General features: G+C 41.3%; 1 protein-coding gene across 2 annotated transcripts in view; it reads right to left on the bottom strand.

Moving 5' to 3' along the window:
* CCDC91 (coiled-coil domain containing 91) overlaps window positions 1-20,845 on the bottom strand; it is a 125,029-nt gene that overhangs the window by 35,238 nt on the left and 68,946 nt on the right. For both annotated transcript variants that reach the window (XM_081958005.1, XM_081958006.1), the window contains exons 9-12: window positions 13,046-13,138; window positions 11,304-11,372; window positions 7,933-8,109; window positions 397-510 (exon numbers count right to left, since the gene is read on the bottom strand). In XM_081958005.1, the coding sequence (XP_081814131.1) occupies window positions 397-510; window positions 7,933-8,109; window positions 11,304-11,372; window positions 13,046-13,138 (453 nt within the window). The remainder of the gene's footprint in view (window positions 1-396; window positions 511-7,932; window positions 8,110-11,303; window positions 11,373-13,045; window positions 13,139-20,845) is intronic.

Here is a 20,845-nt window from a genome sequence, read left to right as displayed (position 1 = left end):
TGGGGAATGTTACAAAGGTCCCGAGTGTGAAAAACGGTCTCGTAAGTCACTTTTTTCAGTGCTGTTGTACATTTGAACGGTCACTCTGAACTGTTGTAAGTCGAGGACTACCTGTATAAGTAAGAAGCTGCATGTGGTTTTTTTTCTGTTTTTAAAGGTAAAAATGTTTAATAAAAACTATTTTTTTTTAAAAAAAATAGAAGCTGAATGCAAGCATGGAGGATACAATTGTTGACTCTGTTGTATTTCACACCTGTGCTAGCTTCTGATCGATGTGTGGCGAACAATTCAAAGGATGTCTTTCAACGCTAGGACATTATGTGATGAGCTAACTCGTCAAATCATTTCTCTTCGGCTCCAAAATTGGACCATACTTGTCTTTAAGGTGCCACTTACTCTTTTCTGCTCCTTGATGTATTCCATCAGTTCTTCCCTTGTTTGCTTCACAGCTTCTTCTACAGCTCTCTCACTTTTCCTTTGTTCTTCTAGAATGGCTGATTTCATTATTTCCTAATATGTTAAGAGAGGGAGGGAGGGAGGGAGAGGGAGTGGGAGAGGGAGAAGGAGGGGGAGAGGAAGAGAGGGAGGAGGAGAGAGAGGGAGGGAGAGAGAGAGGGAGAGAGGGGGAGGGAGGGAGAGAGAGGGAGAGGGATGGAGAGAGAGAAAGAAAGAGAGAGAGGGAGAGAGGAGGAGAGAGAGGGGGGATAGAAAGAGGGAGAGAGAGGGGGGAGGGAGGGACAGAGGGAGGGAGAGAGAAGGAATATTATTAGGATAATAATGTACTTATTTTGCTTCAACATTTTCAGCACCGCACATGCTACCTCAGTGTGTGAAGAGCATTTGGAAACTTCAATGGGTACAGAATGAGGATGCATGGATAGAAATAATATTTAGGGTGCCCAATAGTACTTTAGAGAACTCTCTGGTTATAATGTCTGCATATTGCCCCCAACAATCTGGGTCCGCATTTTTATTCATCTCGGAAGGCTAGAAGGCTGAGTCAACTTTGAGCCACGTCAGGATCGAACTCCTGGCTGCGGGTAGAGTTAGCCTGCAATACTGCCTTCCAACCACTGCACCATCAGGGTGGGAAATGGTAACAGATATATGGCATAAGTAACAGCACTTCTATATGAGCTTCATTGGTTACTGGTGTCTTTCCGGATAAGATTCAAGGTGTTGTAGTCAGTTTTACCGGCATACCTGAGGGATCACCTTTTTCCAACAGTCTCTACCTGTCCAACCTGAGCTAGCAGAATGGACAACCTGCAGATCCTGTCAGCCGACGAGTGTCGACTGTGAGGACCAGAAGATGGCCTTTTCCTGCAGTGGCCCCAGCTTTGTGGAATAATCTCCCCTTAACTATTGGAACGGCCTAATCTTGTTTGCTAACCCTGGTTATGTTCACTCATTTCTGCCCTCCCCAGCCCCCAGGAGCTCTCCTAAAAAGCCTCCTAAAAGCTATGCATGGCCATTTTTGCAAGGGGGGGGGGGAGTTTCGGTAGGCCAAAAATGCTGTATTCAGTGTATAAGATGCACCCAGATTTTCACCCTCTTTTTTGAGGGAAAAAGGTGCGTCTTATACTCTGAAAAATATGGTAATATGCATAATAGAAGATGTAAAAGAGGTGTGGGGGGTGGGGGGAGAGACCAAGACAACGCTTTGTTCACAAAAGAAGTTAAAATATGTAACATAAATAAAAAAAAACTTTGAAAAAAAAGAAGAAGAAGAAACAAAAACACACGTTAGGCACCACAGCCCTGAAGACTGAACAAAGAAAATGCAATCGTGGTGAACCATCCCACAGCACCTGCCAATGTTTGTACAGCTTCTGGGTTGGTTCTAATTCCTGTAATCAGGGGGATTTCTTGACCAAGATTACCCCAAGAATAAAGGATCATTAGCCCATGATTTTGTGCGCATGCATACTGATTATTTCTTAAAATGCAGTGCAAGCAGTTTGCAGGATGAAGGGGGAAATTCGCCGGTGAAGTCATAAGGCTGCAAAACAAAATAAACGTGTGAAGAAATGGGATCAGCCGGAAAGCTGAAAATCTGGGCTCTAAGCTGCGAAGGAGGCGGTGAGAGGAAGAAGGAGATCTCTCGGAGAATGGCTTCATTTCTGCAAGCTAAGCAGTTTTCTGAAAGGCTGATGACAGAAGGAACAGTTGGAGGAATACCAAGGAGAGCCATTTCAAGGGAAGTGTTCTACCTAGGCTTATCCCAAAAAGCATTGAAGCAGATTCCTGGTCCTGACAAAACCTCTTTTATTAAACGAATGTGAATTCCTCTCATTCACATTCAGCAAAGGCCTGGTAAACAGACTTCCAAAGATGAATTTATGACCACAGACCTTATCTAGCTTGGAAAGCTGCCATGTAAATATTGTCCAAATGCGGTGCTGTGCAAGGAAAGACTTGGCACAGAGTCTCTGAGATTCACGGACAGATCTTCACACTCCGGAAACGAATGAACAAACAAATTGTTTCCTGCAAAAGCCCCTTCCCCTTTCGCTCCTCTTTTATTTCCTATGGAAGGCCGCATTCACTGTCCACTTGTGGCTTTACTCCCAAGTAGACCCTGATTTATTAGCTGTGCTTTTCTTCTGGCAGCTCTGCGCATGCGCACACTGGGAACAGGCTCCAGCTGTTCCTCTGCCTCACTGCTGTCTGGCTCCGAAGGCAGCTGAGAACTGTCAGATGGCCTTGGCCCCATCTCTGCCTCCGACAGAGATCACTCGTCAGAGCCTTCCCCAGACCCCATGTTCCTCCCCAACCTCCTCACTGATTGAATTTGCTGCCAGCTCTGCTGGCCGCTGGTGGGCCACAACACCTTCTGATGAGCAAAGCCAATAGGGAAGCCAGATTCACTTAAGAACTGGGTTACTCATTGAACTGCAGTGATTCGCTTAACAACTATGGCAAGAAAGGTCGTAAAATGGGGCGAAATTCACTTACCAATTGTCTCTCTCAGCAACAGAAATTTGGGGCTCAATTGCAGTTGTAAATTGAGGGCTGCCTGTATTTTTTAAAGAGACTTTCAATTTGTTGCTTTATTTGTTACGTTTCCCCCATTTGCTTACATTACTTGAGAGCTCTTATAGATCCTTCTTCTTTCAAAAGTTATACATTATAAAAACAATCCCAGTTGATATTTTCTGAGAAATTGCACTGGTCTAAATATAACTGCCCATTTACTTTCTTTCTTTCTTTTTCTTAGGGAGTATTGTTGTTCTTGCTGAATTAGGAGGTAGACTGTTTCCAACATCTGCATCTTATGTAATTTTATACCGTACAGATGGAGTAAACTTTTAATATATACAAACAATAAGAAAAGGGGATTGGAGTTCTTTGGGTGCTCTCTGTGTTCTTGCCAGGGAGCGGCACACAAATGGTTTGAATTAAAAACAACTGAGTCGAAGGAGGAAGAATCCACAAATGATTTATTCCAACAGTGCAAAATATTGGCTTTTGTCTTGAAAAGGTCCGTGTCGAATCTAAGCAAGGTGCTAAAAATAGAACAGGAACGGTAGGACACAGCAGGAAACCGGCCATCGCAAAGATTTTTCTCTCTATCTGGTATCAAAATCATGAAACGGTAGAGGGAAAGCCGTCAGACCGTTGCAATCAAGGACGCTTCTTATTTTAGGAAGCGAAGTTTTCTTTCAACTTTATTGCATTCCAGAAGGACGAAGGAGACGATCAAAGGCTTTCCCTGCGAATAAAGTCGGCTTCGTTTCATCCTTTGCTCTGATCCACCTGGATCACATATGTTTCAAAATGGAAATTGCAGCAAAAGAAACAGACAGGCTTTTGGGATTTATATTTAAAACCGTTCTGATGTTGCACATCCTGCTCTCCAAAATCTTATATTTTCGTCTCCATCACTGGAGGTTTTTTAAGAAGAGCATCAGGATTTCACTTATCTGAAATGGGATAGGTCCTCCTGCTTGATCAGGGGGCTGGACTAGAAGACCTCCAAGGTGCCTTCCAGCTCGTTTTATCCTTACATTCTTAGCATGGATCCTATCCTATCCTATCCTATCCATCCCCTGCCTTGCCCTGCCCTGCCCTATAGCAATCTAATATAATTTATCTTTATCATCTTTATTTCTCTCAATAATTTATTTCTCCCTTTATTTTCAGTTTAATGATAGCAAATTATTTACAGAATAGAATAGAACAGAATATAGAATCGAATAGAATAGAATATAGAATCGAATAGAATATAGAATCAAATAGAATAGAATAGAATATAGAATCGAATAGAATAGAATATAGAATAGAATATAGAATAGGATAGAGTAGAATAGAATAGAGAATAGTATAGAAGAGAAGAGAATATAGAATAGATTAGAGTAGAATATAGAATAGAATAGAATAGAATAGAATAACTTTATTGTCACTTTGAATGTACACTAATTGCCATACATTAAAAATGAAATTTCATTGCACACAACTCTTAAAGTTCTACCACCTCCAATTTTTCACTACATAAACATGACAAGATAAATACATACATACATACATACATACATACAAAGTTATGTATATACCCACATATATGACACAGAGAAACAACACAGCCTAGTTCAGACGTATACATGTTTATGCCGAGAAAAACAGCTTTTAATAACAGCTTCCTCAACTGCTTTTAGGACTGAGAATGGGGATGCTACTTTGCACCAGTTCTCCTTCTTCTTCTGCAGGAGACTTGACTCTCTCTTCCAAACCGAAGTATTTTATTTCATGATCCACAGGTCATGATAAACAGTTAATTACAAAAGAGGGGTTTCAATCGGCCTCTTCTCGGTGTCTTAATTCTCCCCCACTGTTAGAAAAATCCACAGCGGATTAAGGGAATCTTTCTAAGAGCTGTTGACATCCAAGCTTGAAGGGTTTCAAATATTAGAAGGTCTGTTGGCCATCAGCTGCGTTGACAGTATGAGCCCAAAGCCTTCAAAATGAAAGATTTCAGCCACTTTTCAACAACTGTTTGAACTAAGCCTTTTATCTTCCCCACGAAATGAAGAGGTTATCTCATAACATGACAAGTTACTCTTTTATAGGGAGCCTGGATTAAAATCACTTTCCATTAAAGGGGGGCGGCCAAATACATTTGATGGATGAATACAAACAAACAAACAATTGGCCATTAGCCAGTGGAGATTCAAGAGGCTTTCACTGCAGAAGAAATATCCTTTTTATTATTACTGTTGTTCTAAGAATTTAGAACAGCTGGCTTGCTACCAAACTATATTCTCGGATTGTGTGCTGCTAATCCTATTCCAAACAAAATGTAGCAGTGAACACAAGACTTTATACACTTGCAGAAAATCTAGATCTGATAAAAGTAGATGATTTGTAGCACAGGGTTGAAATGAGGGCTCCTTAGTGCTCTCTGAGCTTGGCAGTTTTCTTGCAGACATTTCATTGCTAAACTACCCAATTTTTCAGATTATAAAACACACCAAGGTTTTGAAGAGGCAAATTTAAAAAAAAAAGTTTTTGCACTCTGCAAACCTCCCAAAAACGGGCCTGTTTTTCTTTTAAAAAAAGGGCACGAATACCCTTTAGGAGGCTTGTAGAGAGCTCTCCTGGAGGGTGGAGGAGGCCAAAAACGAGCAAAAATGGGCCTGCTTTTTGTCAAAAAAAGGGCATGGATAGCCTTTAGGCGGCTTATAGAGTGCTCCTGGGGGCTGGGGGGGGGAATTGAGCAAAAAACGCCCTGTTTTTCCTCATTTCTGCCATTCACAGCACCCAGGAGCTCTTTAGAAGCCTCCTAAAGGCTATGCAAGGCCATTTTGGTGAAGGGGCAGGGTTACGGGAGGCGAAAATATGCAGTATTCCGTGTATAAGACGCACCCAGATTTTCACCCTCTTTTTTGAGGGGAAAAAGGTGTGTCTTATACTCTGAAAAATACAGTAGGTAACATTATCAGTGTTAGTAAGGGAGCAGGGCTTGCTCTCAGTTTATAAATAAACCCCACTCCTGATGGTATCCAGTTTGGGTAACAAAACACCTTCAATCAAGGTAAGAAAGCATCAAGGAACCGCCTCAATCTAGATCTTGGTTTATCTTACAGCCTCTCAATACCAAGAAATCTATAGTGTATGTGTGGCAAATATTTCTGGTCACAAGTCTAACAGAAGTTCAGGACGGATCTAGTTGTGAGTAGTCTGAACATTGGTCTATATGTTCCATAGTCCATATATCACTCCCTCAACCCCCCTAAGCCCAAGGGTGTCAAACTCAAGGCCCACGGGCTGGATCCGACCCACGGAATGCTTAAATCTGGCTTGTGGGACCGCCCTGTAAATAGCAAAGGATTGGCCCTGCAGTGTGTCTGCCAGTAAAAACGGGGCCCGTTTTCAGCCGTGACAGTCTCCCGCAGCCCTTTGCCAGTGAAAATGGAACTCGGGAGGGCCGCACGGGGCTCTCCTGCACTCTGTTTTCACAGGCAGATGGCCAGCACAGCAAACTAAAAACAAAACCAAAGGAGAAATGTTTCCTCTTTTGCATTTGAGCATCCAAGAAGGGACAGAAAAGGAGGAGAAAATGTAAGAGGAGAGACAAAGAAAAAAAAAAGAAAGATGGGAGGAGAGCAAGGAAGGAAAAATAAGGAAAGGGGGGGAAGGAAGAAGAAAGGAGAGTGAAGAGGGAAGTAAGTAAGTAAGTAAGTAAGTAAGTAAGTAAGTAAGTAAGGAAGGAAGGAAGGAAGGAAGGAAGGAAGGATTGATTATGAGAGTGAGGGAGGATCTGAGCCGTCCTGCCTTAGCACTTGGCCACCACAGGTGCCCCCGACACGAGTGATGTTGAGCAGGCCACGGCCACCACGGCCATGGCGACCATGGCCATGCCCCCCCAAGCCTCCCAAGGTCAAACACAACCCTGATGTGGCCCTCAATGAAATTGAGTTTGATGCCCCTGCCCAAACAATCTATAGGGACCAAGGCATTATCTGTCCACCCTCACATGGATCCAGTCCAACAGCCTCCAGCACCAGAGAAACCTAGCTCACTGCCAAAACCCAAATGCACTCAAGGTATCAATCCTCTCAATGTCTTGGCACCACAGAGAGCCAGCTGCAAGGATGGGTCAGGAGCGGGGGTGAAATTCAGCAGGTTCTGACAGGTTCTGGAGAACCGGTAGCAGAAATTTTGAGTAGATTGGAGAGCTAGCAAATATCATCTCTGGCTGGCCCCAGAATAGGGTGGGAATGGAGATTTTGCACTATCCTTCCCCTGGAGTGGGGAGGGAATGGGGATTTTGCAGTATCCTTCCCCTGGAGTGGGGAGGAATTGAGATTTTGCAGGATCCTTCCCTTGGAGTGGGGAGGAATGGAGATTTTGCAGGATCCTTCCCCTGGAGTGGGCAGGGAATGGAGATTTTGCAGTATCCTTCCCCTGGAGTGGGGAGGAATGGAGATTTTGCAGGATCCTTCCCTTGGAGTGGGGAGGAATGGAGATTTTGCAGGATCCTTCCCCTGGAGTGGGCAGGGAATGGAGATTTTACAGTATCCTTCCCCTGGAGTGGGGAGGAATGGAAATTTTGCAGGATCCTTCCCTTGGAGTGGGGAGGAATGGAGATTTTGCAGGATCCTTCCCCTGGAGGGGGAGGGAATTGGAATTTTACAGTATCCTTCCCTTTGAGTGGGGAGGGAATTGGGATTTTATAGTATCCTTCCCCTGGAGTGGGGAGAGAATGGAGATTTTGCAGTATCCTTCCCCTGCTACGCCCACCAAGCCATGCCTACAGAACCAGTAGTAAACAAAAAATGGATTTCCCCACTGGTCAGGAGCAGCAAACAGTTCTGGGACTTACCTGCCCATCTATTCCTCCCTTCCTCTGCATAGGAATTTGAACAAACCTGAAACACACCACCTACGATTTATAAGCGAGTGATAACCCAGAAGATAAAATCCACTAACTTCTGAACTCTGCTTTTGCCGTTCCGCTGCTTCTTCTACCGCTTGGGCAATCTTCTCTCGATCTTTGTTTCTCTCTGCTTGCCATAATTCTTTTTCTTGGTCATGCAGTTTTTTCATGTTTTCCCTTTCGGCTGTGACTGCTGCTAGGATGGCAGCCTGCAAATCCTCTTTCTCACCCTGTGGCATCAAAGGACAAGAGTCCACGTGAAACGCGAACATTTCAGCCGTTTAGGTCGGCCTCCAAAACGTTGCCCATAATTCCCTAAAATGTCAACGGTGGTTTGGAGAAAAGGCCCACAAGTTTATTTTAAACTCATTCCGAAGACTGGGTTAATTCTGGAAACCGAAAAGATTGTTCTCGATAACATTGGATTTATAGTTTCCATCTTTCTTTAAAACACTTTTCTATGAACACGGTCTTTATCCTGAACTTTTCTGCTGTAAAAACCAATTGAACGAATTATGAACATCAGCCAAAGATAAGTTCCACTTAATGGGCTATAAAAACTATATTCTCTGGTCATACAATATGATAGTCTTTTTTATTTCTAGCCACAAAATAACAGTGCAGGGACAGGAAATATTATTTTCAGCACGGCTACTGGGCATTATGCAGTAAGGCCAAGTAAAGAGAAGGAGACTGTTTCCCCTCATGTCGTGTCCTCACCTACATAAAAGGAGAGAAGATGCCAAAGGCTGAGAGGAAGCATGGCTGAGAGTTACACCAGAACCAAGAAGTAAAATCTAACAACAATGGCACAAGATAACAATAAATATAAATATAAATATATATAATAATATAATATATTATTATATTAATTATAATAGAACACAATTAAAATATAATATACTGTGTTTCCCCCAAAATAAGACAGGGTCTTATTTTCTTTCGACCCACCGAAATAAGCGCTTGGCCTTATTTTCGGGGAGGTCTTATTATTTTTGAGGTGCAGGAGGCAGCAAGCGTGGTCACCTCGTGGCTTCTGCTGGGTTGCAATATTTTTGGGGAGGGCTTATTTTAGCACATGCACGCAAAAGCCCGATTGGGCTTGTTATCTGGGGAGGTCTTATTTTCATGGAAACATAATAATAAAATAAAATAAAAATAATATAATAATATAACACTACATTACATTAGATTACATTACATAACAACACAACACACACACATACACGCAAACATATATATTGTGTGTGTGTACGTATGTATATGTTTGTGTGTGTGTGTGTATATATATATATATATATATATATATATATATATATATATATATATATATGTATTGTGTTATTTATTTATCAGCACAAATACAACATATATATATACACACACACACACACACACACATACATACATACATACATATATGTGTGTGTGTTGTATTTGTGCTGATAAATAAATAAAGGGAGACTAGTATAGATCCATTTCAAGCTATTTAGCTCTCATCAGCTAGCCATACCCTTACTGGGATTCGAACCAGGGCTGTATTACATATTAGGCAGATTTGTTAGCCATTAAGTCACAGGCTCTCCTCATCAGCTGAGCCAGGGAAATAGGTATGTATTTGTGTTACAATTTGTGTTTGGGCATACCAGGGGTTGTAACACAAATACATATATATGAGCCGAAGGACAGAAAGGGGGAGTAGTGAGCTCCCTCCCATATTTGGGCATACCAGGGGCTGTAACACAAATACATACCTATTTCCCTGGCCTAGCTGATAAGGAAGAGAGCCTGTGGCTTAGTGGCAATTACATCGGCCTAATATGCAATGCAGCCCTGGTTCGATTCCCAGTAGGGGAAGGCTAGCTGATGAGAGCTAAATAGCTTGAAATAGATCTATACTAGTCTCCCTTTATTTATTTATCAGCACAAATACAATATACATATATATTCTCGGATTCTATATATACATATATATATAATCGTAATACAACATAATATAATACAACATAACAAAACATAACATAGTATACTACACTATAATATAATATAACATAATACAAGACAACATAAAATATTATATAATACATTGTGTGATATATATTTATAAACATATATTTATATTTATAAATTAATATATATTATAATTATATATATTAATGCTATAATTAATACTTTCTTGTTATGTAATAATAAATATAATAATAAATATAGGGCATTGCATGCAAAAACAACTAGACACTGAGGTTTTCCGCCATGCCATCCCTTTGCTAAATCCCTAATTCCCACAGCACTGTCTTATGTCTAAGGATATTTATCCATGTGGTAGGGCTGTATTGCTATTATCCTTTTCATCCTTTCGATTTCCTTCTCGCATTGGTATCTTACGATGATATCACTTTATTTTTTGTATCTAATGATTTATGATTGTATCTTATGATGATGCCCCAACACTGGAAGTCTTTAAGAAGATGTTGGATAGCCATCTGTCTGAAACGGTATAGGGTTTCCTGCCTAGGCAGGGGGTTGGACTAGAAGACCTCCAAGGTCCCGTCCAACTCTAGTATTGTATTGTATTATGACTTACGATTGATCACTTTGTTGTTTGTATGTACACTGAGAGCTTAAAGGTTCCCCTCGCACATAAGTGCTAGTTGTTCCTGACTCTAGGGGGCGGTGCTCATCTCCGTTTCGAAGCTGAAAAGCCAGCGCTGTCCAAAGACGTCTCCGTGGTCATGTGGCCGGCATGACTAAACGCCGAAGGTGCACGGAACGCTGTTACCTTCCCACCAAAGGTGGTTCCTATTTTTCTACTTGCATTTTTTAACGTGCTTTCGAACTGCTAGGTTGGCAGAAGCTGGGACAAGTAACGGGAGCTCCCTCCATTACGCGGCACTAGGGATTCGAACTGCCAAACTTTCTGATCGACAAATTCAGCATCTTAGCCACTGCGTCCCCAATAATATATAACTGAGAGCTTTTATATATGTCCAACCATACTTGGCCAATAAAAGAATTATTCTATTCTCCCCTCTCCTCTCTTTAGTCTAGTCTAGTCTAATCTATATTCTATATTTTATTCTATTCTCAAACTGAATTGGTTGCTCAAAATACTTCTCTTCTCAAAATATCCACCACGTAAAGCTATTCAGAGTATATACCCTCCCCCCAAACTAAATTTCTCAATGCTTATTAGAATGACTGAAGGGAAACAGAAAAAGTTTTCGCTTGCACTTTACTTTTCGTTTTAATATGGTTTGATAACGGGCATCAAGAACCACAAAAACCCAGCCGAACAGTAACAAAAAGGCTCTCTGATTAAGAACTCCAGATTCCAGATATTTACTTGGTGCAGTCCCATCTTGAAGTCAAAAGCAGCAACATCAAAGGGAGCTTCCAAAGGGACAATGTTTGCATACTAAGGTACCTTTGCAGCAGTGGCCAGTGCTTCCTTATTATGTTCCCTTTCGTTCTCCATGCATTTGTCCAACATTTCCTGGAAACAAAGCAGAGTAGAAAGGGATTACAACCTATAAAAAATACGTTCCCAAGAAGCCAGAGGCTTTGTCAGAATGATGAAAAGAGCTTCGTAGGATCACGTGGCACAACCACACAAGAGGCAGGGATGGCGTCGCGACGCCCGTTTCATCATTTGGTCCATCACCTCGTTTTCTCTCGCAAAATCTTTCATCTTCCAAAGGAATTTTAGTTTGCTTTTTCTTTCTAGAACGCCCAAGCCTTCTTCAGACGGCGCTTCCATTCCTTCCAGATTTGGCTATCTGGAAAGGCCACAGCTGGCGAACCAGCTACTAGAACAGAGTTTGGAGCTGGTTATCTAGGATGCTCAAATCTGAAGCCAGCTGAAGCGAGAGACACGGAGCCCATTTGTATTTTAGTGATGAATCAGAGTAGGAAAATGGAGCTTGTTCTCTTCCTTTGACAAGCCAGAACTAGAAAATATCCCTCTAGGAAATATTCTGGATTCTATTTCAGAATTTTACATGGATGAATGAATACTAAACCCAGCTGTCCTGCCACAGAGTATTATTTTAAGGGCCACCAGAAGTGAGGGGAGATCACCAATAGATAGGTTTGCTGTAATGTTTATTCACTTTTTAACCCCAATTCTATATTTATAAGGTATTTTTGGGAGGTCCTTCCCCCTAGAAAGCAGCCTAAAGCTAATTAATATCAATTAAGGATGATTTAAGCAAATCTTGATTGATGAGGTGAGGTTATCCTGCAGGGATATACACCCTCTGTTCTTAAAAAGAAAACCAAAAGGAAGGAAAAGGGAATGAAATACAAAGGTGCAAAAATGTCTTAATGGTGGAAATAAATTGCACCATATTAGCTGTTGAAACTGCATCCTAACAGCGGCATGTCTATTTCTTCTCTTACATCAGGATGGAACTATGTCCCTTTCAGGACCTGTGGACTTCAACTCCCAGAATTCCTGAGCCAGACCCATGGACTTCAAATCCCAGAATTCCTGAGCCAGACCCATGGACTTCAAATCCCAGAATTCCTGAGCCAGACCCATGGACTTCAACGCCCAGAATTCCTGAGCCAGACCCATGGACTTCAACGCCCAGAATTCCTGAGCCAGACCCATGGACTTCAACTCCCAGAATTCCTGAGCCAGACCCATGCTGGCTCAGGAATTCTGGGAGTTGAAGTCCACAGGTCATACAAGGGCCATAGCTTCCCCACCTCTGTCTTAGATAAACCCAATCTCAGGAAATCTATTCTTGTCCTTGAACCTTCTTCACTTCTCAGGGCCTTCTGTTCAGATGTTGCATCCTTGTGAAAGAAAATATGGTTTAACCTCTGAAAGACTCTTCCTGGTTCTCAATGGTACCTCTTTTTTGAAGCGGTGTAAGAGCTGCAGCCCTTAGATATGGACATGTCAGTGGTGGGATATGGCCGATACGCCCCGGTACGGGCGCACTGGTGCCTGCTGGGAGCACCAGGTACTGTTCCGCTACAGTGCTTTAGAGGGCCCATCCGCCCACCCTCCTTACCTGTATTTGACCCAACTGACCTATTTGCGCACATGAAAGCAGTGTACGGCGCCTGTGGTGGTGCGCATGCATGCCCAGTGTGCATGCATGTGGTGGACGGACGGCCCTGTCGCAGCGTACCGGAACCCACCACTGGGACACGTACCTTGTATTCCTGTGATTGTTGCAACATGCATTCTTGGGTTTTTTCTTCTAAGATTTTCCGCTCTTCTTCCAACATATCAAGCAGCCTTTGATGCTAAAGGAAGGAAGGAAGGAAGGAAGGAAGGAAGGAAGGAAGGAAGGAAGGAAGGAAGGAAGGAAGGAAGGAAGGAAGGGGAGGGAAAAGAGAAGGGAAATTGAGGGAAAAGGTGAGAAGGAAGGGAAGGGGAAAAAAAAGAAAGGAGGGAAGGGAAGGCCAGAAGAAAGGAAAATAGAATAAAAGGAGGAAGGGAACGGGAGAAGAAAAGAAAAGAAGAGGAGGGAAGGGAAAAAGAAAAGAAAGAAAAATAAAATAAAAGGAGGGAAGGGAAGGCGGAGAAGAAAAGAAATTGAGGGAAGATAAGAAGAAAAGAAAGAAAAATAAAATAAAAGGAGGGAAGGGAAGGGGAGAAGAAAGGAAAATAAAATAAAAGGAGAAAGGGAAGGGGAGAAGAAAATAAAATAAAAGGAGAAAGGGAAGAGAAAGGGAAAAGGAAAGGAAAGAAAAGAAGGGAAGGAGAGAAGGAAAATAAAATAAAAGGAGAAAGGGAAGGGAAAAAGGAAAGAAAAGGAAAGAAAAGAAGGGAAGGGGAGAAGGAAAATAAAATAAAAGGAGGAAGGGGAGGGAGATTACATTTATATAAAAGGCAGACAAGAAGTAAAACCAACCCTTGTGACCTTCAAAGTTTATAACTGGTTTTATTCATGGATATCCGTTGGGATGGCAGTAGGGGAAGTGACAATAACACAACATGTCATAGTATCATCAGGCCGATGACAACAGGAAGTGCTTCAAGTCATTGTGGCTCAATCTGAGAGCTCTTTGTCTATTAGACAAACTATACTTGAAAAGCACCGTAGGGTCCTTGACGTGCACAGTTTCCTCAAGGAACTGTTCCTCAGACTGCCGGCCATCCTCAATAAGGCCATCACGACTCAAGTAACAGTAGAAGGAAGGAGTTTTGAAAGTCAAATAGAGCCTCTGGGGAAATTTGGCTGAGGACAGACACAGAGATTTTGAAATTTATCATTTATATTTAGAAATCACCCGTCTCCCTCAGAAAGCGAATCTGGACTTTGTCTACAAATATATATACAGTCTCCCTTTATTTATATATCAGCACAAATACAACACAAACATAGCAAAGGCAACATTAAAAATAAAAATATGGTTTTCTGCCTGGATGGTCTTCTGTAGTGAGCCGAAGGACAGAAAGGGGGAGTAGTGAGCTCGCTCCCATATTTGGGCATACCAGGGCTTGTAACACAAATACATACCTATTTCCCTGGCTCAGCTGATAAGGAGGAGAGCCTGTGGCTTAGTGGCTAATACATCTGCCTAATATGTAATACAGCCCAGGTTCAAATCCCAGTAAGGGTATGGCTAGCTGATGAGAGCTAAATAGCTTGAAATAGATCTATACTAGTCTCCCTTTATTTATTTATCAGCACAAATACAACACAAACATAGCAAAGGCAACATTAAAAATAAAAATATGGTTTTCTGCCTGGATGGTCTTCTGTAGTGAGCCGAAGGACAGAAAGGGGGAGTAGTGAGCTCCCTCCCATATTTGGGCATACCAGGGGTTGTAACACACACACATACATACATACATACATACATATATGTATATATATATTTATATATATATCTTGATACATATATAAAAAAATAACTTAAAAAACAGGAATAAAATGATTAAATTTCCAAAAGGAGGGGGGAGGTTTCAGGATGCTAAACAGCCCCATGGCTGCGTACTTGTCTGTGGGCCCCAAATAAGTCAGAATAACCCTTAAAACAAAACAATATCCAGTAAGGATCCTCTAGACCAGGGTGTCAAACTGGCGGCCCACGGACAGGATGTGTCATGCACAGGCCACGCCCACCCCAGCTCTGGGAAGGGGAAAAACGTAGCGAAATGTCACATCACGTGACGAGTTTGACACCCGTGCTCTAGAGCCACTCAAAATCTTAGCAGCTCTCCTTCGAACCTACTAAAGTCCCCAACCTTCAAAGGTTCATAATTTCACAATTTCCTGTCTCCTTCCAATCATCTCATGGTCTCATCTCTCAGGAAGAAGGAAAAACAACAAGGGATGAAGGGGGAAAGTGTAAGGACATGGAGACACCCAAGACAGACTCTGTAACAGAAGGGCTGGATAACTGGAAAGATTCATTAGAGAGGTTTATCCAATATGATCATTTTGGAGTATTTATATACTGTAAGAGGGAGAATATATATATCTGAAAATGATTATTTTCAAAGATATTGAAGTATGGACGGATCAATAAGATAATTCCTAGTAAAGAGAGATCCTTTTCTTTTTTTTCTGATACATTCAGCCTGCAAGATCTTCCATTTAAGAGCCACTCAACAATCTTGCTCATCAGCTCTGATGACTTATTCCCCCCCTCCCAAACTGCAGACAGTTAAGACTTCCATTGGAAAGCTGTCCTATAAACTGAGCTCATTTTTGCGCAGTTGCTCATTGTTATAATCAAACTTCATGTCCTTCATGTACAACTTGAGGGTCCAATGTTTAAGCCTGGTGAAGATGGGGTTTGGATCATGAGAACAGGCAAATCCTGCATATCTAACCAAAGATTTAAGAACCAGAATCCGGAATTGAGACCTGTCTGAGATAGGTCTTTCAGAATCCTGGATAAATTCAACAGAAGAGATAATCCCCCCCCCCCCGAAAATGCCTGGAAATCCTGATTTTTATTATGATTGTAGACCAGTATAAGATGGAGGGAAGGAACGCAGTAATAAAGGAAGATCTATATCTATATAGAAATATGAAAGGAACGGGAGACATATCTATCCATCTCTGCCTCTGTCTGTCTGTCTGTCTGTCTGTCTAACTCTATATCTATCTATCTATCTATCTATCTATCTATCTATCTATCTATCTATCTATCTATCTATCTATCTAGCTAGCTAGCTAGCTAGCTAGCTAGCTAGCTAGCTAGCTAGCTAGCTATCTAATCTACTATATCTATCTCTATCATGTCTGTCTGTCTGTCCATCTGTCCATCCATATCTATCTATCTATCTATCTATCTATCTATCTATCTATCTATCTATCTATCTATCTATCATCTATCTATCATCTATCTATCTATCTATCTATCTATCTATCTATCTATCTATCTATCTATCTTCTATCTATCTATATCATGTCTGTCTTCCTGTCTGCCTATCCGTCCATCCATCCATCCATCCGTCCATCCATCCATCTGTCTCTATCATGTCCATCCATCCATCCATCCATCTATCTATCTCTATCATGTCTGTCTGTCCATCCATCCGTCTCTATCATGTCCATCCATCCATCCATCTATCTATCTCTATCATGTCTGTCTGTCTGTCTGTCTATCTATATCATGTCTGTCTGTCTGTCCGTCCATCCGTCCATCCATCTATCTCTATCATGTCTGTCTGTCTGTCTGTCCATCCATCCATCCATCTGTCTCTATCATGTCCATCCATCCATCCATCCATCCATCCATCCATCCATCTATCTCTATCATGTCCGTCCATCCACCCATCCACCCATCCATCCATCCATCCATCTATCTCTATCTCTATCATGTCCGTCTGTCTCACCTCCCTCCCTTTTCTCTCTCTCTCTCTCTCTCTCCATCTATCCATCCAGATGACAGATAGATGCATATGAAAACTCCTACAGTTACGCTGGAAAATGCAGCAGATCCTAACCCCAAGAAGGAAGAAAATTAAGATGAAACAACTTTTGCCTACGGGAAAGAAGTAAAAATAATAATAATAAAAAAGAAAACACTGCAAAAAGAAGCTCAAAACAAAAGTTCAGGCACAGGTTACTTTTTCCCTGCTAGCTGTTTCGAGCAACTGCTCCAGATGAAAATGTTTGATGTAGAGTCAAAGATAAATACAGTCCTGTGTTTTTTTCTTGATTCTTGTTTTAAAAGAAAAAAGAAAGAAAGAAAGAAAAATCTTAGTTCCTGGAATATGAGTCAAAGAAAATAATGTAAATAGATGGAATCATGTTCATAGGCAGGTACATTTTTTCAAATTGAAGTCTGCATTTGAGGAATCCTCGCAATGCACTCAGAGGCCCTGTTGTGAAGTCACACACTATTTCAGAAAACCCATTTACCGAGAAGTAAACAACCCTCCCCTCTCCAAAATCATTTCAACAGGTTACTCAAATCTAACCCATCCACTTCTACAATCTATGTTTACAAGCACCAAGTTCCAAATAAACATCAGAAATGAAAAGAAGGACCAGGGGGGACACGATAGCAGTATTCCAGTATTTGAGGGGCTGCCACAAAGAGGACGGGGATGTCAATTTATTTTCCAAAGCACCAGAAGGCCGGGGAAGAAACCATGGATGGAAACTAATCAAGGAGAGAAGCAACCTGGAATTGAGGAGAAACTTCCTAACAGTGAGGACAATTAACCCATGGAACAGCTTGCCACCAGAAGTTGTGGGTGCTTCATCACTAGAGGTTTTTAAGAAGAGACTGGACAGTCACTTGTGTGAAATGGTGTAGATCTCCTCATTGGTGGGATTCAATTTTTTTTTGCTACCAGTTCTGCAGGCGTTGCTTGTTGGGCGTGGCAGGGGAAGGATACTGTAAAATCCCCATTCCCTCCCGATCAGTTGGGACTTGGGAGGCGGAGAATAGATGGGGGCGGGGCCAGTCAGAGGCGGTATTCAAAACAAAAAGGTAAAATATTAAGCAAAGAAGTTAAGCTCATCAACGCGTTACAGGTAGTCCTCACCTTACGACTACAACTGCGTCCCAAATTTCTGTCGCTAAGCGAGACTTTTGCTAAGTGGACTTTTCTCGCCACACTTGTTAAGCGAATCATTGCAGTTGTTGAGTCAGTAACCCGGTTGCGAAGTGAACCTGGCTTCCCCATTGACTTTGCTTGTTGGAAGGTCGCAAAGAGGGGATCACGCAACCCCGGGACACTGCAACCGTTGTAAATGTCTTTTATTTATTTATTTTCAGACCTGCCACCTCACTGTACTCTTCTATTCTTTTTAACAATTTAGGCCCTGTTTCTTGTGGTTCTTCTAAAATAAAAGCTAAATCATCTGCAAACGCCTGTAGTTTATATTCTTCCTTTTTTATTTCCATACCTCTTACCTCATTTCTAATATTTCTGTTTAGTGCTTCCAATGTCTGTATAAATAATAGCAGGAACAGCAAACAGCCCTGCCTTGTCCCCTTTGTTATGTTAACCTTTTCCATCATGTCTCCATTTACTATCACCTTTGCAGTTTATTTATAATAGATTGTCTTAATCATTTTAATAAATCTCTCCCCAAAGTCCATGGCTTCTAGCTGCATCAACATAAACTGCCAGCTCACATTATCAAATGCCTTCTGTGCATCAAGAAACAATGTTATAAATTGCCAAGCGTCTGAATCTTGATCACATTGTGATGGGGATGCTGCAATGGTCATAAGTGTGAAAAATGGTCGTAAGTCACTTTTTTCCCAGTGCTGTTGTAACCTCGAATGTTCACTAAATGGACTGTTGCAAGTCAAGGGTTACCCATATTTTGTGGGCATTATCCTATTGGCCTCAAAATGGAAAGGTGCTTTTAAAAAATATATATTTGATTTTAATTTCTTGGATTTTGTAGCTCCGGATTGAAGTAGCAGAGGGTGGAGGACTTTGCTAGGCAAGAAAGATTTCCTGTGATGTAGGGGAAAGATAAAAATATAAAGATGGGGAGGAAGTGCAAAAGGAAATAAACACAGAGAGAGAAAGAGAGGGAGGGAGGAAGGGGGAGAGAGAGAAAGAAGGAGGGATATGTATGTATGTATGTATGTATGTATGTATGTATGTATGTATGTATGTATGTATTTGTGTTACAACCCCTGGTATGCCCAAATATGGGAGGGAGCTCGCTACTCCCTCTTTCTGTCATTCGGCTCATCACAGAAGACCATCCAGGCAGAAAACCATATTTTTATTTTTAATGTTGCCTTTTTATATTTCTGTTGTATTTGTGCTGATAAATAAATAAAGGGAGACTAGTATAGATCCATTTCAAGCTATTTAGCTCTCATCAGCTAGCCATAACCTTACTGGGATCTCCCTCCCGTATTTGGGCATACCAGGGATTGTAACACAAATACATACCTATTTCCCTGGCTCAGCTGATAAGGAGGAGAGCCTGTGGCTTAGTGGCTAATATAACTGCCTAATATGTAATACAGCCCTGGTTCGAATCCCAGTAAGGGTATGGCTAGCTGATGAGAGCTAAATAGCTTGAAATGGCCCTTTCCCCAGGGCCTAATTTTCTCTTCCCCAGATTATGTAATATCCCCAAATTATGTAATAGCTTGAAATATTTCTGTTTTAAGTGCAACATCAATGACCAATATTTGGAACCGACAAAGTCAAATCAAGAGAGTATAAAACATGCAAAAGGATAAACTTGTTTTCGTATATGAAAACTTTCCGCTCTCAGAAATGTTAAGAAAATGGCAAAAGGGAAGCTTCCTATAGAAATGCGTACTTTGCACAGATTTTTACAAATTCACCATAATACAATTCATTTGAAGTTGAGGATTACATATATTCTTTCCCCCAAGTTCCTGTTGTTCTTTCCCAAACAAAGAGCAAGAAAAAGAAATGTTTTCAATTGCTTTAAAATGTCTGGGTATTTTATATATATATTTGATGGGAATTAATTAACTCCACGGGAGATAGTATTTCGGATTCAAGAAATCAATGCCTTCCAGATGCCTTAGAAGTCTAAATTTATATCCCTCAATGTTTTTTTGCAATCAATTACCACTAAACAAACATTCAAAAATGCAAGAACTGCCCCATTAAACAAATTCCCTCCTACGCTGATGTCTTTTAAGAGCATGGAAGCTCACATTTTCAACAAATGAGACAAGATTATGGCTCGTTTTATATGTCTTCTCTTCCATTCCATTTTGAAAAGATCTTTTAAACAAAACATTGCACCAAAAACACGCAACAACTCTTAGTAAGATTTACTGGTCAAGAATGTTCTTCAATAAAATTCCTTGAGGATTAAAAAGGCATAAGAATGTAAACCCATTTTTAGAATTACTGCATTTTCTATTCCTAAATTTTCTTCTGGGGTTGCTGGTGTGAGATCACAGTTCCGCCCTGACTCACAATCAATTAATTATCTACACTCAGACTTGTTCACCGTAATTAATTTCCTGAGTGTCTGCACTCCCATTGCTATTTATCAGTCAGCTAATTCAATTAAATTCAATCTCACGTCCAAACCAACTCTGGGCAAGTCATATTATAATAAGCCTATGCGTTTGTAGAATATAGAATAACAGAGTTGGAAGGGACCCTTGAGGTCTTCTAGTCCTGCCCCCTGCTTAGGCAGGAAACCCTACACCACTTCAGACAAATGGATATCCAACATCTTCTTAAAAACGTCCAGTGTTGGAGCATTCACAACTTCTGGAGGCAGGTTGTTCCATTGATTAATTGTTCTCACCGTCAGGAAATTTCTCCTTAGTTTTAAGTTGCTTCTCTCCTTGATTAGTTTCCACCCATCGCTTCTTGTTCTGCCCTCAGGTGCTTTGGAGAATAGCTTGATTCCTTCTTCTTTGGGGCAGCCCCTGAGATATTGGAACACTGCTATCATGTCTCCCCTAGTCTTTCTTAAACTAGACATACCCATTTCCAGCAACTGTTCTTTATATTTTTTAACCTCCAGTCCCTTAATTATCTTTGTTGCTCTTCTCTGCACTCTTTCT

This window comes from Natrix helvetica (assembly GCF_964273705.1).
Source record: "Natrix helvetica genome assembly, chromosome: 6".
NCBI lineage: Eukaryota > Metazoa > Chordata > Lepidosauria > Squamata > Natricidae > Natrix > Natrix helvetica.
Note: the sequence above shows the minus strand (reverse complement) of the source record. Positions and strands in the feature narration are given on the sequence as shown.